At 42.0% G+C, this 16,152-nt stretch overlaps 1 protein-coding gene across 1 annotated transcript in view; it reads left to right on the plus strand.

Moving 5' to 3' along the window:
* MRE11 (MRE11 double strand break repair nuclease) overlaps positions 1–16,152 on the plus strand; it is a 434,841-nt gene that overhangs the window by 339,542 nt on the left and 79,147 nt on the right. Inside the window, exons 17-18 of the mRNA XM_089655629.1 lie at positions 10,421–10,485; positions 14,847–14,914. Coding sequence (XP_089511755.1) covers positions 10,421–10,485; positions 14,847–14,914 — 133 coding nt within the window. The remainder of the gene's footprint in view (positions 1–10,420; positions 10,486–14,846; positions 14,915–16,152) is intronic.

Raw genomic sequence — 16,152 nt, forward strand, 5'->3', positions numbered from 1 at the left:
TTGTATAATCCGTTATACTTTTCCTAATATGTTGGTGTCCTGAATTAATTTTTCATCGTCAAGATACGTCGATGTCTTGCCTTAATTTGTTATTATTCAGTCATAAGAGATCTTGCATTTAAGCACACTAAATTAATTCCCCTTCGGATAGTTGTGCTGAACACTATGCTTAATTGGCTCATTAGCTGCAGACCTGTTTCCCACCTGTTGATTATTGATGGTGTTGCACTCACTGTCGTGCTATTTCCTAAGAGATTATAGCACCGCTAGAGAGTATTTTTCAGAGACTCACTAGTCGAAATAATAGTAATAATGTATATATGATGACTTCAGATGTGTCACAAAGCTAAACAGTGGTGTGTCTAGTCTCTGATATAAGCAGCTATTCCCCGTGTAATTCTAGATTTGGGGAATTGAAGTTGAATCCAGTTAGTGAGGCTGCTGGGAGGACTCTTTGTCCCTTGTCTACTTGGTGTACAGGCACAGGGGACATCGGGAGTCTAATAGCTCCCTGATGTCTCTGTAAACAGGGCTGGTCAATATTATCACATTGGGAACTTATCAGCACTCTTATAATGGTAGTAAATTAGAAAAAATTAAAAATGAAAAGGCCCCCCTCCCCACATGCACACACGCAATCAGAATTCAAAAGCCTATTTTGCAACCCCATTACACCAGAGGTAGGAGAAAAAAATGAGGACCATTATTTTAGTGAGCAGTTTGTTTTTCACCAATTTGCAAGCACACGCAATTTTGAACCAAGAAACATTTGTTACTTATTAAAGCAAAAGTTTAGCCTATTCCTAATTAAGCTTAAATCTGCCCCATTCTGAACCCTATTCTATCTACCCCGTGAAAGGAAGTTGTGTATACCCTACTTACCTATTCTGAGAGCCATCCAGGTACATGATCAGCTGTCAGAGGCAGCTTCAATGTAGAGGAGGGGCAGCTGACAATGGATGCCCCATAGTAAGTCTATGGGTGATATTGCTACACAGGCTCTGCAGCCCTGGTGGGCAATCTCCCCTCTTCACGAAAGATGGCCCCCGGGGAGATCATGTGACCATACCGGATAACTCTCAGCATAGAAAAGTATGCACAATTTCCTTTCACAGGGTAGATAAAATAGGGTTTAAAATGCGGTGGGAGCAGGTTTAAGCTTGGTTAGGAATAGGCTGGACTTCCACTATAAGTTAGCAGTGTAATTTTTTTTCTTCTGATGTAAAGCCCAACTCTGGGAAACTTTAAAATGATCCTTCCTCCGATGCGATCTTCATAGTCTGGGCTCCATAGGGATGGACCAAGGCTCTGGAACTCTATAGCACACTGCGGTTGACTACATGCATTGCACTAAGTGCTAAGGTATGCTCCTGTGCAGGATCCAGTACCTGAAGCAACATTATAGGCCAGTGATGGCGAACCTATGGCACGCGTGCCAGAGCTGGCACGCAGAGCCATCTCAGTGGGCACGCCAGGAAGAAGAGGATGATGAGCGCGCATGGACCGGCCATCCAGATCTCGTCCACACTGGATCCCCATCAAACTACATTTCCCACATGTCTCTGGGGCCAGGGTGGGCGTGGACGAGAGGAAACGGCTCCAATGCGGCTCTGGCACCAGGGGTGATGTACCCGGGGATGGGCGCGGAAGAGAGGAAGAGGCTCCCACACTACTCCGGGGCCAGGGGCAACGTGTTCAGCGTGGATGGGAAGGTGAGATTGCTTGCAGTGTCATCCATCAGTGCCCAGCAGTGTCGCCTGTCAGTGCCCATCAGTGCTGCCCATCAGTGCCATCCATCAATGATGCCCAGCAGTCCCATCCATCAGTGCCCAGCAGTGTCGCCTGTCAGTGCTGCCCAGCAGTGCCACATGTCAGTGCCCAGCAGTATCGCCCATCAGTGCCACCCATCAATGATGCCCAGCAGTGCCATCCATCAGTGCCCAGCAGTGTCACCCATCAGTGCCCAACAGTGTCGCCTGTCAGTGCTGCCCAGCAGTGCCACCTGTCAGTGCCCAGCAGTGTCGCCCATCAGTGCTGCCCATCAGTGCCACCCACCAATGATGCCCAGCAGTGTCATCCATCAGTGCCCAGCAGTGTCACCCATCAGTGCCCAGCAGTGCCGCCTGTCAGCGCTGCCCAGCAGTGCCACCTGTCAGTGCTGCCCAGCAGTGTTGCCCATCAGTGCTGCCCATCAGTGCCACCCATCAATGATGCCCAGCAGTGCCACCGATCAGTGCCGTCTGTCAATGCGTCCAGGTAGGCAAGTGGTTAATTGCAGTGTTGGCACTTTGAAATAAAAAAGTTGGTTTGTGTTGCAGTTTTGGGCACTCGGGCTCAAAAAGGTTCGCCATCACTGTTATAGGCCATCTTCGCAGCATGGGGTCCAGGTATGGCTCCCAAGGTTTTTTGTAATGAAATCCTGATGCACTTATTCTGTTGCAGTATGAGAAGACAGAGGATAGTTGAACAGTTGATTTGAAGAATACGTTATTGAAAAATAAAGTAATACATTCGTTAAACTAAGGGTGATTTCTTCGTAAGAGAGAAGAGGTCCATCAGCTTGGGACACTAGCAAAAAAACTGAGTACTCGCAGAGTGGGCTGGAGTTTTTGAGGGGGGGGGGGGCACTCAGGAGGCAGGCCCTCAAATCTCATTATCCAATCACTTGAAAGTACAAGCCTATAAACCATGGTCTATGAATACTATGTCCTGTACGGTACAATTAAGATTTGCTTACCTGATTCTTAGTTCCTCCATGCTGCTAGACTGATTTCCGCAGCGTCTTCTGCCCTACACTCCAGCGGTTCAAGGTCCTGACATCATGAAGACCAAAGCAGAGTCCATACGTCTGCATTGGACATGATGACACCAAGGGACTGTCCTCCATTTGAGCATAGGACGTCGCATCTGCTGGGGGAAGTAAAGGTAAGTAAATGTGCTACTCCTCTCCCCTGGATGAGCTGGGCCCACACTGCAAGAGATCATTTTAAAGTTTCTCAGAATTGGCATTTAACCTGTTTAGATAAGACGGCAAAGAGAACTATAATCTCTGTCAAGTTTTTATGTCTATCTGCAAAAACAGAGAAGAAATTTAGTTTTTAGTACAATGGGGAAGAAAAGAACCAATGTCAGCTTTTTACTGTCTGTCTCTTCATTACAGATTTCCCTCTAATTTCTGTCACTGAGACAAGAAGTGGTGGGAAAGCTCCTCTAAGGTGCTACAAACAGCAATAAAAAAGCCGCTGTATTTTTTCCACTATATCCAAAATAAATAAAAACATGGTTTGTGTTGCACCTTAAGTCCCTACCACACCCATATTAGGGCAAACTTTTGTAACTGATTTACATGAAAATCGTCATCACCTGTAAAGTATACAGTATATAAACCCTAACAATGAACTAATTATCTTATTTGCTTCCTTTGGTCAGTTAGTTATACAATTCAAATCTTTTTGTTGTATCTGTTTGATAAGTGCAAAATTACCTAAATTACCTGTTTATCCTGCTAGGACTCCAGGGAGTTTACAAGTTCCTATGCTCACTCCAGCAATATCAGCCTTCCCCAATTTACCTGTGTGAAATACAAAACACCTCCCACAATGTTACAGGGATAAGCAGGGAGATGGGTGTTTTGTAGTCCTAACACAATTCCTTTCCTTTCCTTGAGTGAAAACTTTGCTTCTTTAGATGGGGTACAGTGAATGAGCATTGTGATCCCAGGACAGGAAATGTGTTTCTAGCAGGATCGCCCGAAAATATTAAAAAGCAACTGAAAAAAGAAAACTAATGTAGCCATTTCATCTTGGGATTGATTCAATATAATAGTTTTGCTCTTGAATCAAGATACATTTTAAGGTGGTTGTTGTCAGAAGCGTCTGTTGTGTTTAAAGTGGAACTTTACCCATAGCAAGGAACGTACTTTCCACATTAATAATTGCTACCAACCTTAGTGTGTGCTGCAAATTGCCTTCAGCATTGTTCCTGTTTTTTCTTGTTGGAGGCTGACATTTTACTGAAGCCCAGAGCCTCTGAGCAGCAGTAAATCTTTAGGCTGTTAGTAGATCGGCCTCTACAGTGCCAAAAAATAGAGAGCAACTGAGCATGTACAGAGCAGGGTGAGATATTGTGAATTTTACTGCATAGTTAAAAAATATGCATCTTTCATACCTGAGCAATCCCTACGAGTCACGGTATCAGTCACTTCTACCACAGTGATAGCAGAAGTTTTCCATGGCCAGTTTAGAGCAGCTGCCCTTCTGCATAGTAACCACTGTATTTCACTCACTTGGCATTGTCGCAATTCAGAGAATGCCTTGTATTTTTTTTTCCGTTGAATTCAAGTCATTCTCTGATTGGACAAGATGGTGATCATGACATCACCACCCCTCCTTTCCACCTTGCCTAATTAGAGAACTCCTTGTACTCAGAACAAAATACAAGGTGTCCTCTAAATGGTGGCAGTGTTGAACAAGCAACCTCTGGTGGTTACTATGCAGAATGGCAAAATCTGCACTGTACCTGGAAGACCGCAGCAATTGTAGCAGCAGCGACTACTACAGTGATGTGCAATTTATATAGGGATTGGGTGAGGTATAAGATATTCTTGTTTATATTGGTCCAAGGTGGAAAAATTGTAATTGTGCAATAAATTTCATACCTAAACTTCAACCTTAAAGCGGTTCTCCAGTCACTTTTTAAAAATACTGTAGCTGCTGACTTTTAATAAGACATTTGCCTGTCCAAGTATCCAGCACTATTAACTCAAGCCGGTTCTACACTGGTCTTTGGGGTCTCTGGCTCTGCCATGGTGAGTGTGGGAGGCTGCAAGGCTTCATAGCTGACTCTTCCATGCTCACGTATGAGCCTCCTTGTGCTGTTTGAATGGTCCCACACCCTATTGGGACTTGTGACATGTCCCAGAAGGTTGTGGCCAGGGAGGAAGGGGGGGGGGGTGAACTTCCGGTGGAATCTCATCAGCAATGCCATCGGAAATGAGCAGGGACCAAAAAAAAATATTCTTTTCCAAAAGCAGAAGAGAGGGGAGGGGAGTGGAATTTCCATTACTCACTGACAGTCCCCTTTGATTACTACCAATTGCATATACGTGAAATCAACTCTTTGTTCCTTTATTCTGTTGTATGCTTATTAGTCATTTCAGAAAAATCCATACACTGGTTGGCATGAATGCCTTCTGAGATCAAGTACTTACACAGAGTTATAAATCTAATTAGTGCTTTACTCTGCCATGGCAACACGTCATGTGATGGGGAGCTGTATTAGTCACTGTTCTTTGAGATGCTGTATAAGTACTTCTAAGCAGCATCTACTAAGGTCACTGTATCTTCTTTTGCTGTTATTATTGGTTCCTGCAAGCATTTGAGTCTAGTCATTTGAACATGATGATCAGCAGTGGGGGAGTAAAGATAGCAGGATCCAGCTTTAAAGTGAACTTGTTAAATTGCCCTGTGCCAACCCTAACATTTCATATTACTGTTATGTGCCTGCTGTAATATGTGTTTGTATGAAAAAGTATCCGGTTCTCTTTGTATTGCTGCCTTTGTGTGAAATACCTGGTGTTCCTGCCAGTCCTATTAAAGACTGACCACACTAGGCAGGAGAGCACAGCATGGTCAATTTTCTGGCTGTGCTGGGAGCTAATCCAATAATCAATTCGCGCTGGCACACACCCTTGCACAGCCATTAACTGGGAAGCTGTGTGCTGCTGTTTCTCCTCCCCAAACTCCTTATGCAAATTAAAACATAGGGTTTGTGATCGCTTATACAAAAGTGGAAAAAAGGTGTTTATAATTTTTTTTTATATCTAAACACAAATGTTTTTTCTTTCATTTCTATTTTACACTAAGTGGGTTGTTTATAAGGTGAGGGTTTACATACTCTTTGAAGAGACCCTACCATACAAGAGGTACAGGGGCTGCCATTCTAAAAATGTTTCTTTTTTTTGTCCATTACGGGACACAAATCAGGCTATAAATCGTGACTACCTGGGTTATACACCACTTATAGGTGAATAGACACTTGCAGAAACAGACAGACAGGAAGTCCTCCCCTATATAACTCCTCCCATACAGGAAGTACTTTTTTTTCACCAGTGTCTGAAGGTGATTGTTACAGATGTGCAGCTCTCTGCATGATGCTACCAGATTCTCAATGGTTCCAACAGGGATCAGGAGCTCAGGTGTTATCTGGATCCAATCATACAGCTGGGGTAGCAAGATGGATGGTGTCCAGGTCTTGCTATAATGAGATTGGAACAAACTTGCCTGTAATGCGACCATTCAGTGCTGGACCCTGTGTATATGGAATCCTGCTCAGTGAAGACTGATCAAGGTGTTTCCAGTAGGGTGCTGTATAGGTCCAGGGCATGGGACTCGAAGAAAGGGAGACCGAGTCCCTGGGGTCGACTTAGAATACTGTCCCACTATGATGTGTGAAGGTTGGATCTTGGTCTTCCCAGACAGATCCTGCAGTTAGATTGGTGACTCCCTGTAAGCCAGTGACTCTGTCATGGAAGTACAGGAGCTGACATTCTAAAAATGTTTTTGTCCTGTCTGTGTCTGGTTTTAGGCATTTTTTGAGCCACAGCCATGAAATAGGCATGCTGAAAATGAGTGTCAGAATTCCTTACCTCTTCCCCTTTTGCTGGTTAGTAACTTAGAAGCATTGAAGCCAATGCATCAGCATGACTATCAGGCAACTAGCATTTTTTAAAAAAAGGAATGGTCAGTGGTGGCAGCTTCTTTGGTTCTCTCATGAAAGGTTTCCTTTAAATCAATATTGGCATAAAGGAAGGTTTACAGATCAAACTTTGAATTACAAAACCCTTTACTGATTACTATAATGGTGGTTTTCAAACTACAGCTAACTGGCTAGATGCAGCCCCTTCTTAATTTAACTAACTTAGTCTAGCTGCCGTTTTGGGCACTATTCTTCCCACTGATACCAGGCACTATTCCTCTCACTGACACTAACAATGAGGCGCCATTCTTTACGCTGATGCCAGTAGTGGGGCATTATTCCCCCCATTGACATCAACAATCAGGCATCATTCATCCCAATGACACCAATGATGGGGAAACTATTCCTCCCACTGATATCAATGATGAGGTACTATTCCTCCAGCTGACACCACTGATGAGGCACTATTCTTTCCGTTGAAAGCCATAATGGGGCACTATTCCTCTTACTAATACCAAGAATTAGCACTATTCCTCTTTCTGCTGACCATTATTTTTTTACTCCTATTGACCACCAAACCTGAGGCATTGTTAACTTCTTCTGACACTAGGGAATTTTTACTTCCACTGGCCACAGTCCTGTCATTAAAGTCTGAAGAACAGTTAACTGTCTCTTTGTTTAGAAACCTCTTCTCTAATGCATAAGTGCGGTATATTCAGTGAAGAATCAACAAAACTGTAAAAGTGTCCCTTTATAAACAGTTCCATATAAATTGTTTCCTTTATACAATTTGTAATCATATCTATACATGGGATAGGTCAATCAGTGTAGCTTAGGGTGCGGTTGCCATCATCCTTATTTCCATACAGAATTTTTACCTTGCATTTTGTGTGATTTTTAAAGCAACCTTGAAATATATACAGAGAAACCACTTGTTAAAATGATAAAAATTTTATTTAGCAAATTTTTTGGTTTGACACATTAATGTATAGCAGGTAGGCAGTGCATACTGACCAATATCAACAGCAATAGTTTCTGACAAAACATTCAGTACTCAAATTTGTGGTTTTTGCAATATGTATCCGGTGGTATCCCTCAAAAGCTGATTTCTGTCTTGCAACCTCAAGTTTGACTGCAGATATATTCAGCCTGGGAGCCAATGCGTTTCGAATACATTAATACAGATTATTCCTCAGGGAAAGGATACCTCTCTATAACAATTCAGTTGTTTTTGGTTTGTTTAGCAAAAAATAAAAAACCCAGACGTGATTAAGTATCACCAAAAGAAAGCTCTATCTGTCTCAAAAAAATGGTAAAAATTTCATATGGGTACAGTGTTGCATGACCGTGCAATTGTCATTCAAAGTGTGACGGCGCTGAAAGCTGAAAATTGGCCTGGGGAGGAAGGGGGTATAAGTGCCCTGTAGGCAAGTGGTTAAACTTTTTTTTTTTTATTTATTTGGGTTTTTTTTTTGGTTTTTTTTTTTTGCACTGTCCCTTTAAAAATAATTTGAATCACTTTTATTCTTATCACAAGAAATGCATGCATCCCTTGTGATATAAATAATTAGTGACAGGTCCTCTTTATGGAGAGATATGGGGTCAATAAGACCCCACAGCTCTCCTCTGCAATGTGAAGCATTGGATCAAAAAAGCATTTATCTAGTGCTTTAAAAAAAAAATGCCCGGAACGGGAAGTGACATCGCTCCGGTCCTTCAGGGGCATAGAGATGAGTGGCGGCCATCTTTCCTTCACTCATCTCTATGCCCAGAGCCGGGATCGATGGTTTCTCAGGTAAGGCTGAGAGCTACCGAGCATCGAACAGTGGCAGGGTTTTTTTGGCACCTGTATCGTTGCTTTTTTTAATTTCGGCCGAAACATTTCGGACACCGAAATTATGGTGCATCTCTATATAAAATGATATAAACCAAATGTCTGGCTGAGCAATCAGCCCTCCATTGGAATAAATATGTGATGAATCAAGTAAATGTTAAACTGGGTTGAATATTCACAAAAAGTGCGTATTAAGAAAAAAGAAGATAAACAGCTCTACTGAATATACAAAAAAACAGATAAATGGTGAATGATGGACAACACTTAATAAAGTGCAAAAAGCAGTCCAAACTTGATATAACGGTCTCTTTCTTCCAACATTTAAAGTAATGCACTGGTGACTTCAACAGTTGTGCAGATCTATCGTGCTCCTCCACCTTCAGGCATACATGCTCACCTTAACAGCTGACCCATAGAAAATATAGGTCAACATGCGCTCAGTATGAATCCCACTGAATCCTCTGCTTCCACAGGTTTCTCCAGGCACTCTCAGGAACAATCCTTTACGTCCCCACTCCAATGGATAGGCGCTCAAAAGATAAGAAACTTGAATATCCCCTGATTTTTTTTTTTTATTATTATCATCAAAGGAAACCTGGGCCAAAATAGTGAAATAGCTGTATGTTTCTTGTAACTACCATAACCTACCACCAAAAAGCAACCCAAAATAAATTCTGCCGCTTTTGACAATCGCAGTGATACCATATGTGTGTATGTTATTTGTTGTTTTTACTTGTAGTACAGCCCTGAAACAATAATGCGCATTTAGTTTTTGTTTACCTAAAACACACCGACACTGATGCCAATTTAAAAAAAATAAAAATAAAAAACCTGACCTTTGACCCTGACCCAAACACTAAAACTGGCACTGAGCTAGATAATACCTTGATCTAGGTTTTTTTTTTCAAAATATTCATTTTATTTTTTTTCTGTAAAGCCGCATATTTGTGTTACATCGGCGCCAAGGGGTTAGCTAACACTTTCGTGGCTGCCAGTGTAACTGTCATGGTTGTTAAGGAGCGGGCGACCACTGATGAGTCATCAGCTGTCAACAGGGTTCTCCGCTGAGAATTGAATGTAAAAAAAAAAAATTGCCGGCAATGAAAAAATAAGAAGGAAAAAAAAGGCGGTCCCTACCCTATCCTTACCAGGCATTTCAGGTCTGGTATGGACTGACAGTTCTTAAATAACTAAGTGTCGGGGCAACCCGGGGGGGTGTCACCGGGTGACCCTGCCCCCTTGTGATTTCACTGATTGGGGCATTTTTTGCATTTAGCTGTCGGCAGTTTCCCCGCCAACAGCTGATGACTCATTACATTACCGCATGTTGTCACTATTAAAATACCGCATGACTTCATAAAATAACTGTGGTATGTTAGTATCGTTTTTAAGTGAATGCTAACCTTTTTGTGCGGTATCTTACCACATACTTGGATATAGTAAGATACTGCTTTGTGAATTGTCCCCACTATGTCCATAGAAATCCACCCATGTGGCACAGTCTGGACCTGTTGATAGGTTGCTCAGGCCTCCAACAGTGCATTGTACGGTTCAAGCAGGGGTTGCACATTGGAGGCACTTGATGGTGGGCACTAGGTCGCACTAGAGGGGTACAAAGAGATGCCATACATTTGGAACAGGTATAAATGTTATATTTGCTATATGGTTTTTTTTTTTAAGGTTGTCTCTTAGAATGTTAATTTCCAGAATCACACAGTGTTTATGAAATGCCAATTCCTGGCTAAATACAGGATGTACATACGTCTAATTGATGTATTCCATACTGTAGCAACATACGTGTCTCTGCATTTTTCCATTACGGCAAGGTTAGTTGGTTTTGAACTAGGAGCATTATTCTAAGTGGCTTATTATGTTAATTTACATTTCTAGCCTTTAAAGCCTCATCATCAAGACAGTCTGCATCAAGAAACGTTACAGCAAAAAATTATTCAGAGGTAGGTCACTGCCATGTTTTGTTCAGGGGGAGGATATATAACCGATCACATTAATCCTCTTTAACTTTATTAGAACAATTAACTTAATGTTTTCTTGGTACTGTAGATATAGTGTATGTGAATAGAAGGCCACATGAGAACCAAACTTGCATAGATGTCCAACTTGATAACCACAGTATGATGTTACTGTGCGTTAAAGTAGTTGTTAGACCTGTTGGTATGCCAATTGGTATGCTAAATCACTGTTACAATTGTATTTCATGTACAGTATCTCACAGAAGTGAGTACACCCCTCACATTTTTGTAAATATTTCATTATATCTTTTTATGTGACAACACTGAAGAAATGACACTTTGCTACAATGTAAAGTAGTGAGTGTACATCTTGTATAACAGTGTAAATTTGTAGTCCCCTCAAAATAACTCAACACACAGCCATTAATGTTTAAACCGCTGGCAACAAAAGTGAGTACACTCCTAAGTGAAAATGTCCAAATTGGGCCCAAAGTGTCAATATTTTGTGTAGCCACCATTATTTTCCAGCACTGCCTTAACCCTCTTGGGCATGGAGTTCACCAGAGCTTCACAGGTTGCTACTGGAGTCCTCTTCCACTCCTCCATGATGACATCACAGAGCTGGTGGATGTTAGAGACTTTGCGCTCCTCCACCTTCCGTTTTGAGGATGCCCCACAGATGCTCAATAGGGTTTAGGTCTGGAAACATGCTTGGCCAGTCCATCCCCTCAGCTTCTTTAGCAAGGCAGTAGTCGTCTTGGATGTGTGTTTGGGGTCATTCTCATGTTGGAATACTGCCCTGCAGTCCAGTCTTCGAAGGGGGGAGATCATGCTCTGCTTCAGTATGTCACAGTACATGTTGGCATTCATGGTTCCCTCAATGAACTGTAGCTCCCCAGTGCTGGCAGCACTCATGCAGCCCCAGACCATGACACTCCCACCACCATGCTTGACTGTGAGCAAGACACACTTGTCTTTGTACTCCTCACCTGGTTGCCGCCACACACACTTGACACCATCTAAACCAAATAAGTTTATTTTAGTCTCATCAGACCACAGGACATGGTGCCAGTAATCCATGTCCTTAGTCTGCTTGTCTTCAGCAAACTGTTTGCGGGCTTTCTTGTGCATCATCTTCAGAAAAGGCTTCCTTCTGGGATGACAGCCATGCAGACCAATTTGATGCAGTGTGCGGCGCATGGTCTGAGCATGGACAGGCTGACCCCCCACCCCTTCAACCTCTGCAGCAATGCTGGCAGCACTCATATATCTGTTTCCCAAGGACAACCCCTGGATATGACGCTGAGCGCGTGCACTCAACTTCATTGATCGACCATGGCGAGGCCTATTCTGAGTGGAACCTGTCCTGTTAAGCCGCTGTATGTTCTTGGCCACCGTACTGCAGCTCAGTTTCAGGGTCTTGGCAATCTTCTTGTAGCCTAAGCCATCTTTTTGTAGAGCAGCAATCCTTTTTCTCAGATCCTCAGAGAGTTCTTTGCCATGAGGTGCCATGAGCGATAACACCATATTTAACACACATGCTCCCCATTCACACCTGAGACCTTGTAACACTAATGAGTCTCATGACATCGGGGAGGGGAAATGGCTAATTGGGCCTAATTTGGACATTTCAACTTAGGGGTGTACTCACTTTTGTTGCCAGTGGTTTAGACATTAATGGCTGTGTGTTGAGTTATTTTGAGGGGACAGCAAATTTATACTGTTATACAAGCTGTACACTCACTACGTCACATTGTAGCAAAGTGTCATTTCTTCAGTGTTGTCACATGAAAAGATATAATAAAATATTCACAAAAATGTGAGCGGTGGACTCACTTCTGTGAGATACTGTATGTAAACTTGGAAAGCTGCACAACTCATCAGGTGTGAATAGACTTGATAAAAGGGTTACATCCTGAAACATTAATTTTCATCCCCTCCTGCAGCTATACCAGGTCCTATTCTCTCCTATTGTCTTTTCCTCTGTATATACAGTTAGGTCCATATATATTTGGACACAGGCACAATGCATCCTTTTGGCTCTGTATGCCACCATAATAATTTAAAACGAAACAATCAAAATTAATTTGAAGTGCAGACTTTCAGCTTTAATTCAAGGGGTTGAACATAAATATCAAGTACACATTTTAGGAACTGCAACCATTTTTATGCACAGTCCCTCCATTTTCAGGGGCTCAAATGTAATTGGACAAATGAATATAATCATAAATAAAATGTTCATATTTAATATTTTGTTGAGAGTCCTTTACTGGCAATGACTGCCTGAAGACTAGAACCCATGGACATTACCAAAGTCTGGGTTTCCTCTTTTCTGATGCTTTGCCAGGCTCTAACTGCAACTGTGTTCAGTTATTCTTTGTGGATCTTTCTGCCTTTAGTTTTGCCTTCAGCAAGTGAAACGCATGCTCAATTGGGTTGAGATCAAGTGATTGACTCGGCCATTGCAGAATATTTCACTTCTTTTCCTTCAAAAGCTCCTGGGTTGCTTTTGCAGTGTGTTTTGGATCATTGTCCATGTGTACTGTGAAGCGCCGCCCAATCAACTTTGCTGAATATGGGCTGACAGTACATCCCTAAACACTGCAGAATTAATCTGGCTGCTTTTGTCTTCTATCACATCATCAATAAACACCCAGTGCCACTGGAAGCCATGCATGCCCTTGCCATCACACTGCCTCCACCATGTTTTACAGATGACGCTGTGTGCTTTGGATCATGAGCTGTTCCAAGCCTTCTCCACACTTTTTTCTTCCCGTCATTCTGGTACAGATTAATCTTAGTTTTATCCGTCCAAAGAATGCTTTTCCAGAACTGGTCCGGCTTTTTTAGATGGTTTTTTTGGCAAAGTCTAATCTAGCTTTTCTATTCTTCAGGCTTATGAATGGTTTGCACCTTGTGGTGAACCCTCTGTATTTGCTCTCATGAAGTCTTCTTTTGATTGTAGACTTTGACAATGTTACACCCACTTCCTGGGGAGTGTCCTTCACTTGTCTAAATGTTGTGAATGGGTTTCTCTTTACCATAGAGAGGATCCTGCGATCATCCACCACTGTTGTCTTCTGTGGACGTCCATGCCTTTTTATATTGCTGAGCTCACCAGTGCATTCTTCTTTCCTTAGAATGTACCAAACTGTTGATTTGGCCACTCCTAATGTTGCTGGTATCTTGCTGATGGATTTGTTTAATTTTTGAAGCCTTACAATGGCCTGTTTCACTTGCATGGACAGCTCCTTTGAATGCAAGATGTAGGTTCACAGCAATAGATTCCAAATGCAAATACCACACTTAAAATCAACTCCAGATCTTTTTCCTGCTTAATTGATGAAGAAATAACGAAGGAGTAGCCCACACCTGGCCATGAAACAGATTTTGATTCAATTGTCCAATTACTTTTGGTCCCTTGAAAAAGAGGGGATGGCTAAACTTAAGAGCTGTAACTCCTAAACCCTTCCTCCAATTTGGATGTACATACCCTCAAATTAAACCTGAGAGTGTTCACTTTCAGCCCATATCCATTATATAACTATAGCTTGAATATATTTTGGTAAATACCTGAAAAAAACTAAAATTGTGCTTGTGTCCAAATATATGGACCTAACTGTATTACTTTATGTGTTATGTTATGTATGTTCTTTATTTGATCCCCTGGCTTCCTTACCATGTACTGTACGATGAAAGGCTTTTTCATCCTTACACCAGAAGAACCCTTAAGAAAATTTTCAAATCTCTGGGAACTCCTGTTGAAACCAATTCATTGGGACCGATGGGAAGAATGCCCCCTTACAGTGGTGTCAGTAGCTGTTTTTTTTTTTTTTTTAAAGTCAGCAACTTCAGTTTTTGGAGCTGCTGACTTTTATTTTTATAGATTTTGTCTGGAGTTCTGCTTTAAGGAACTCCTAGCAATATCTGGGAGAACTCTAGAATGCCACAGATTCCTGGATGAGAATGACTGGCTTTATGGTGTGTTAAGGGACTCTTGAGGAAGTCTCTCTGCTTAACTTTAGCAACCGTGCTCTGCATGCAGTAGTTATTTGCTTTATTTAGGGTGTGCAAACTATCTCTCATAACAATAAATGTATTTTTCTTGCTATCCATGACCTCACTGGGGAGCTTTGTTCCTCAGTTCCTGTACCTGTGATACCAAGAAATGAGGGGAGTAGTTGCCACCAGGACAGGAAGACATGGACAGTAATAATAATCCAACAAAGGATCTAACGTTTCCCAGTTTTACGGAGAAAAGTGTTTTTTTGTTGTTTTTTTTTAATCCATGTCCAGAGTTGAGGGATATCCCATCACTAACTGATTAAATAATATCCCTTTTTCAGGAAATTGAAGACAGTGATTCAGATCTTGAAGAAGTTTCCTTCACAGCAGCTTCTCACAAGAACCAAAGGTAAATGTACTGTATGCAGAAAATGTTTCAGAATCTCCACTTGAAAGTTATGAAAAATGAAGTTGTGTGTTCATAGACAATTCTAGCTGCTTATTTCTAATCCATGTTGGAAAAAAAATTGAAGGATGTATTTGGTTGTTATAAGGCCCCTTCAAACTGATGTGGTGCGGTTTTTCTGCATCGTGAGTGTAGCGCAGTGTATCTGCAGGTATGTGTGAGTTAGCCGCGCTTTCCCATAGAGTTCTATTAGGTCTTGTGATTGTGATGGGACTTCTGAAAGCGCACCAAAAGTCCTGGATGCAGAAGTTTAGGTGTAATTTCAGAAAAATAATTTATAGGCTCACTTTTAGGAATGTGTAAAGCTGGCCATAGATGGTTTGCATCTCTGCCAGTTTAGTAGAGACCAGCCAAGAATCAAACCATCTGTGGGCGACTGATTGTACCCAATTCAATTGTTGTACGACTTGCATACAACCAGCCTGTCAGATTTTTTGCGACTATTGCCAGCGTCTATAGCCACTAACAATAGTCACTTTGTTCTCCTGGTGGGGACAGCTTCCCCCCATGCCCCCCACCGGGAGAACACAATAGCTCTGCGGGAAGGATTCCCCTATCAACACTGTGTTGATGAAGGAATTGAGCAACCACAGGTTGCAGGAAAGAAAACGCGTCATCTATTGCTGGCTTAAGATGTTCCTATGCACTTCTCCCCACCCCCTGAGTTCCTCTGTGACAGCAGATGGAGGATCCACTCCATAGCCTACACAGCCATGTCATTCATGCACAGAGATCTGTGAATGAATAAATTACAAGCAGCATATGCCACTGTGGCAGACAGACTTGTAGTTTTTTTTAGTGGACTGCGAGTGCACTGATCAGCAAGCTCATAGTGTATTTATTTCTACTCCTGTTTTCTAATGGATAGCCAGTAAGCAGATATGGGTAGAAACCCTGCAAAACCATGTGTATTTATTAACCTCTACCTTAAAAAACAAATTACTCTGCTAAGAGATTGGCTGGGACTGAATTTTTAAATATCACTTACCACCATAACCCATTTCAGTGCACAATGACATCAAAAACTGAACACTTAATAGTCAGAGTGATTATCTGATAGAACCTATGAGTAACAGACCACATCAAGGTCTGATTATTGGAAATGGGCCCTTCAGCCTGAAGTTCTTTAAAGGTGGTCTGTAAACACAGCATACACTTTCATTTTATAAGATACAAACAAT

Source organism: Staurois parvus, unplaced genomic scaffold, assembly GCF_062004578.1.
Source record: "Staurois parvus isolate SC_StPar_1 unplaced genomic scaffold, SC_StPar_1.0 ptg000858l, whole genome shotgun sequence".
Taxonomy (NCBI): Eukaryota; Metazoa; Chordata; class Amphibia; order Anura; family Ranidae; genus Staurois; species Staurois parvus.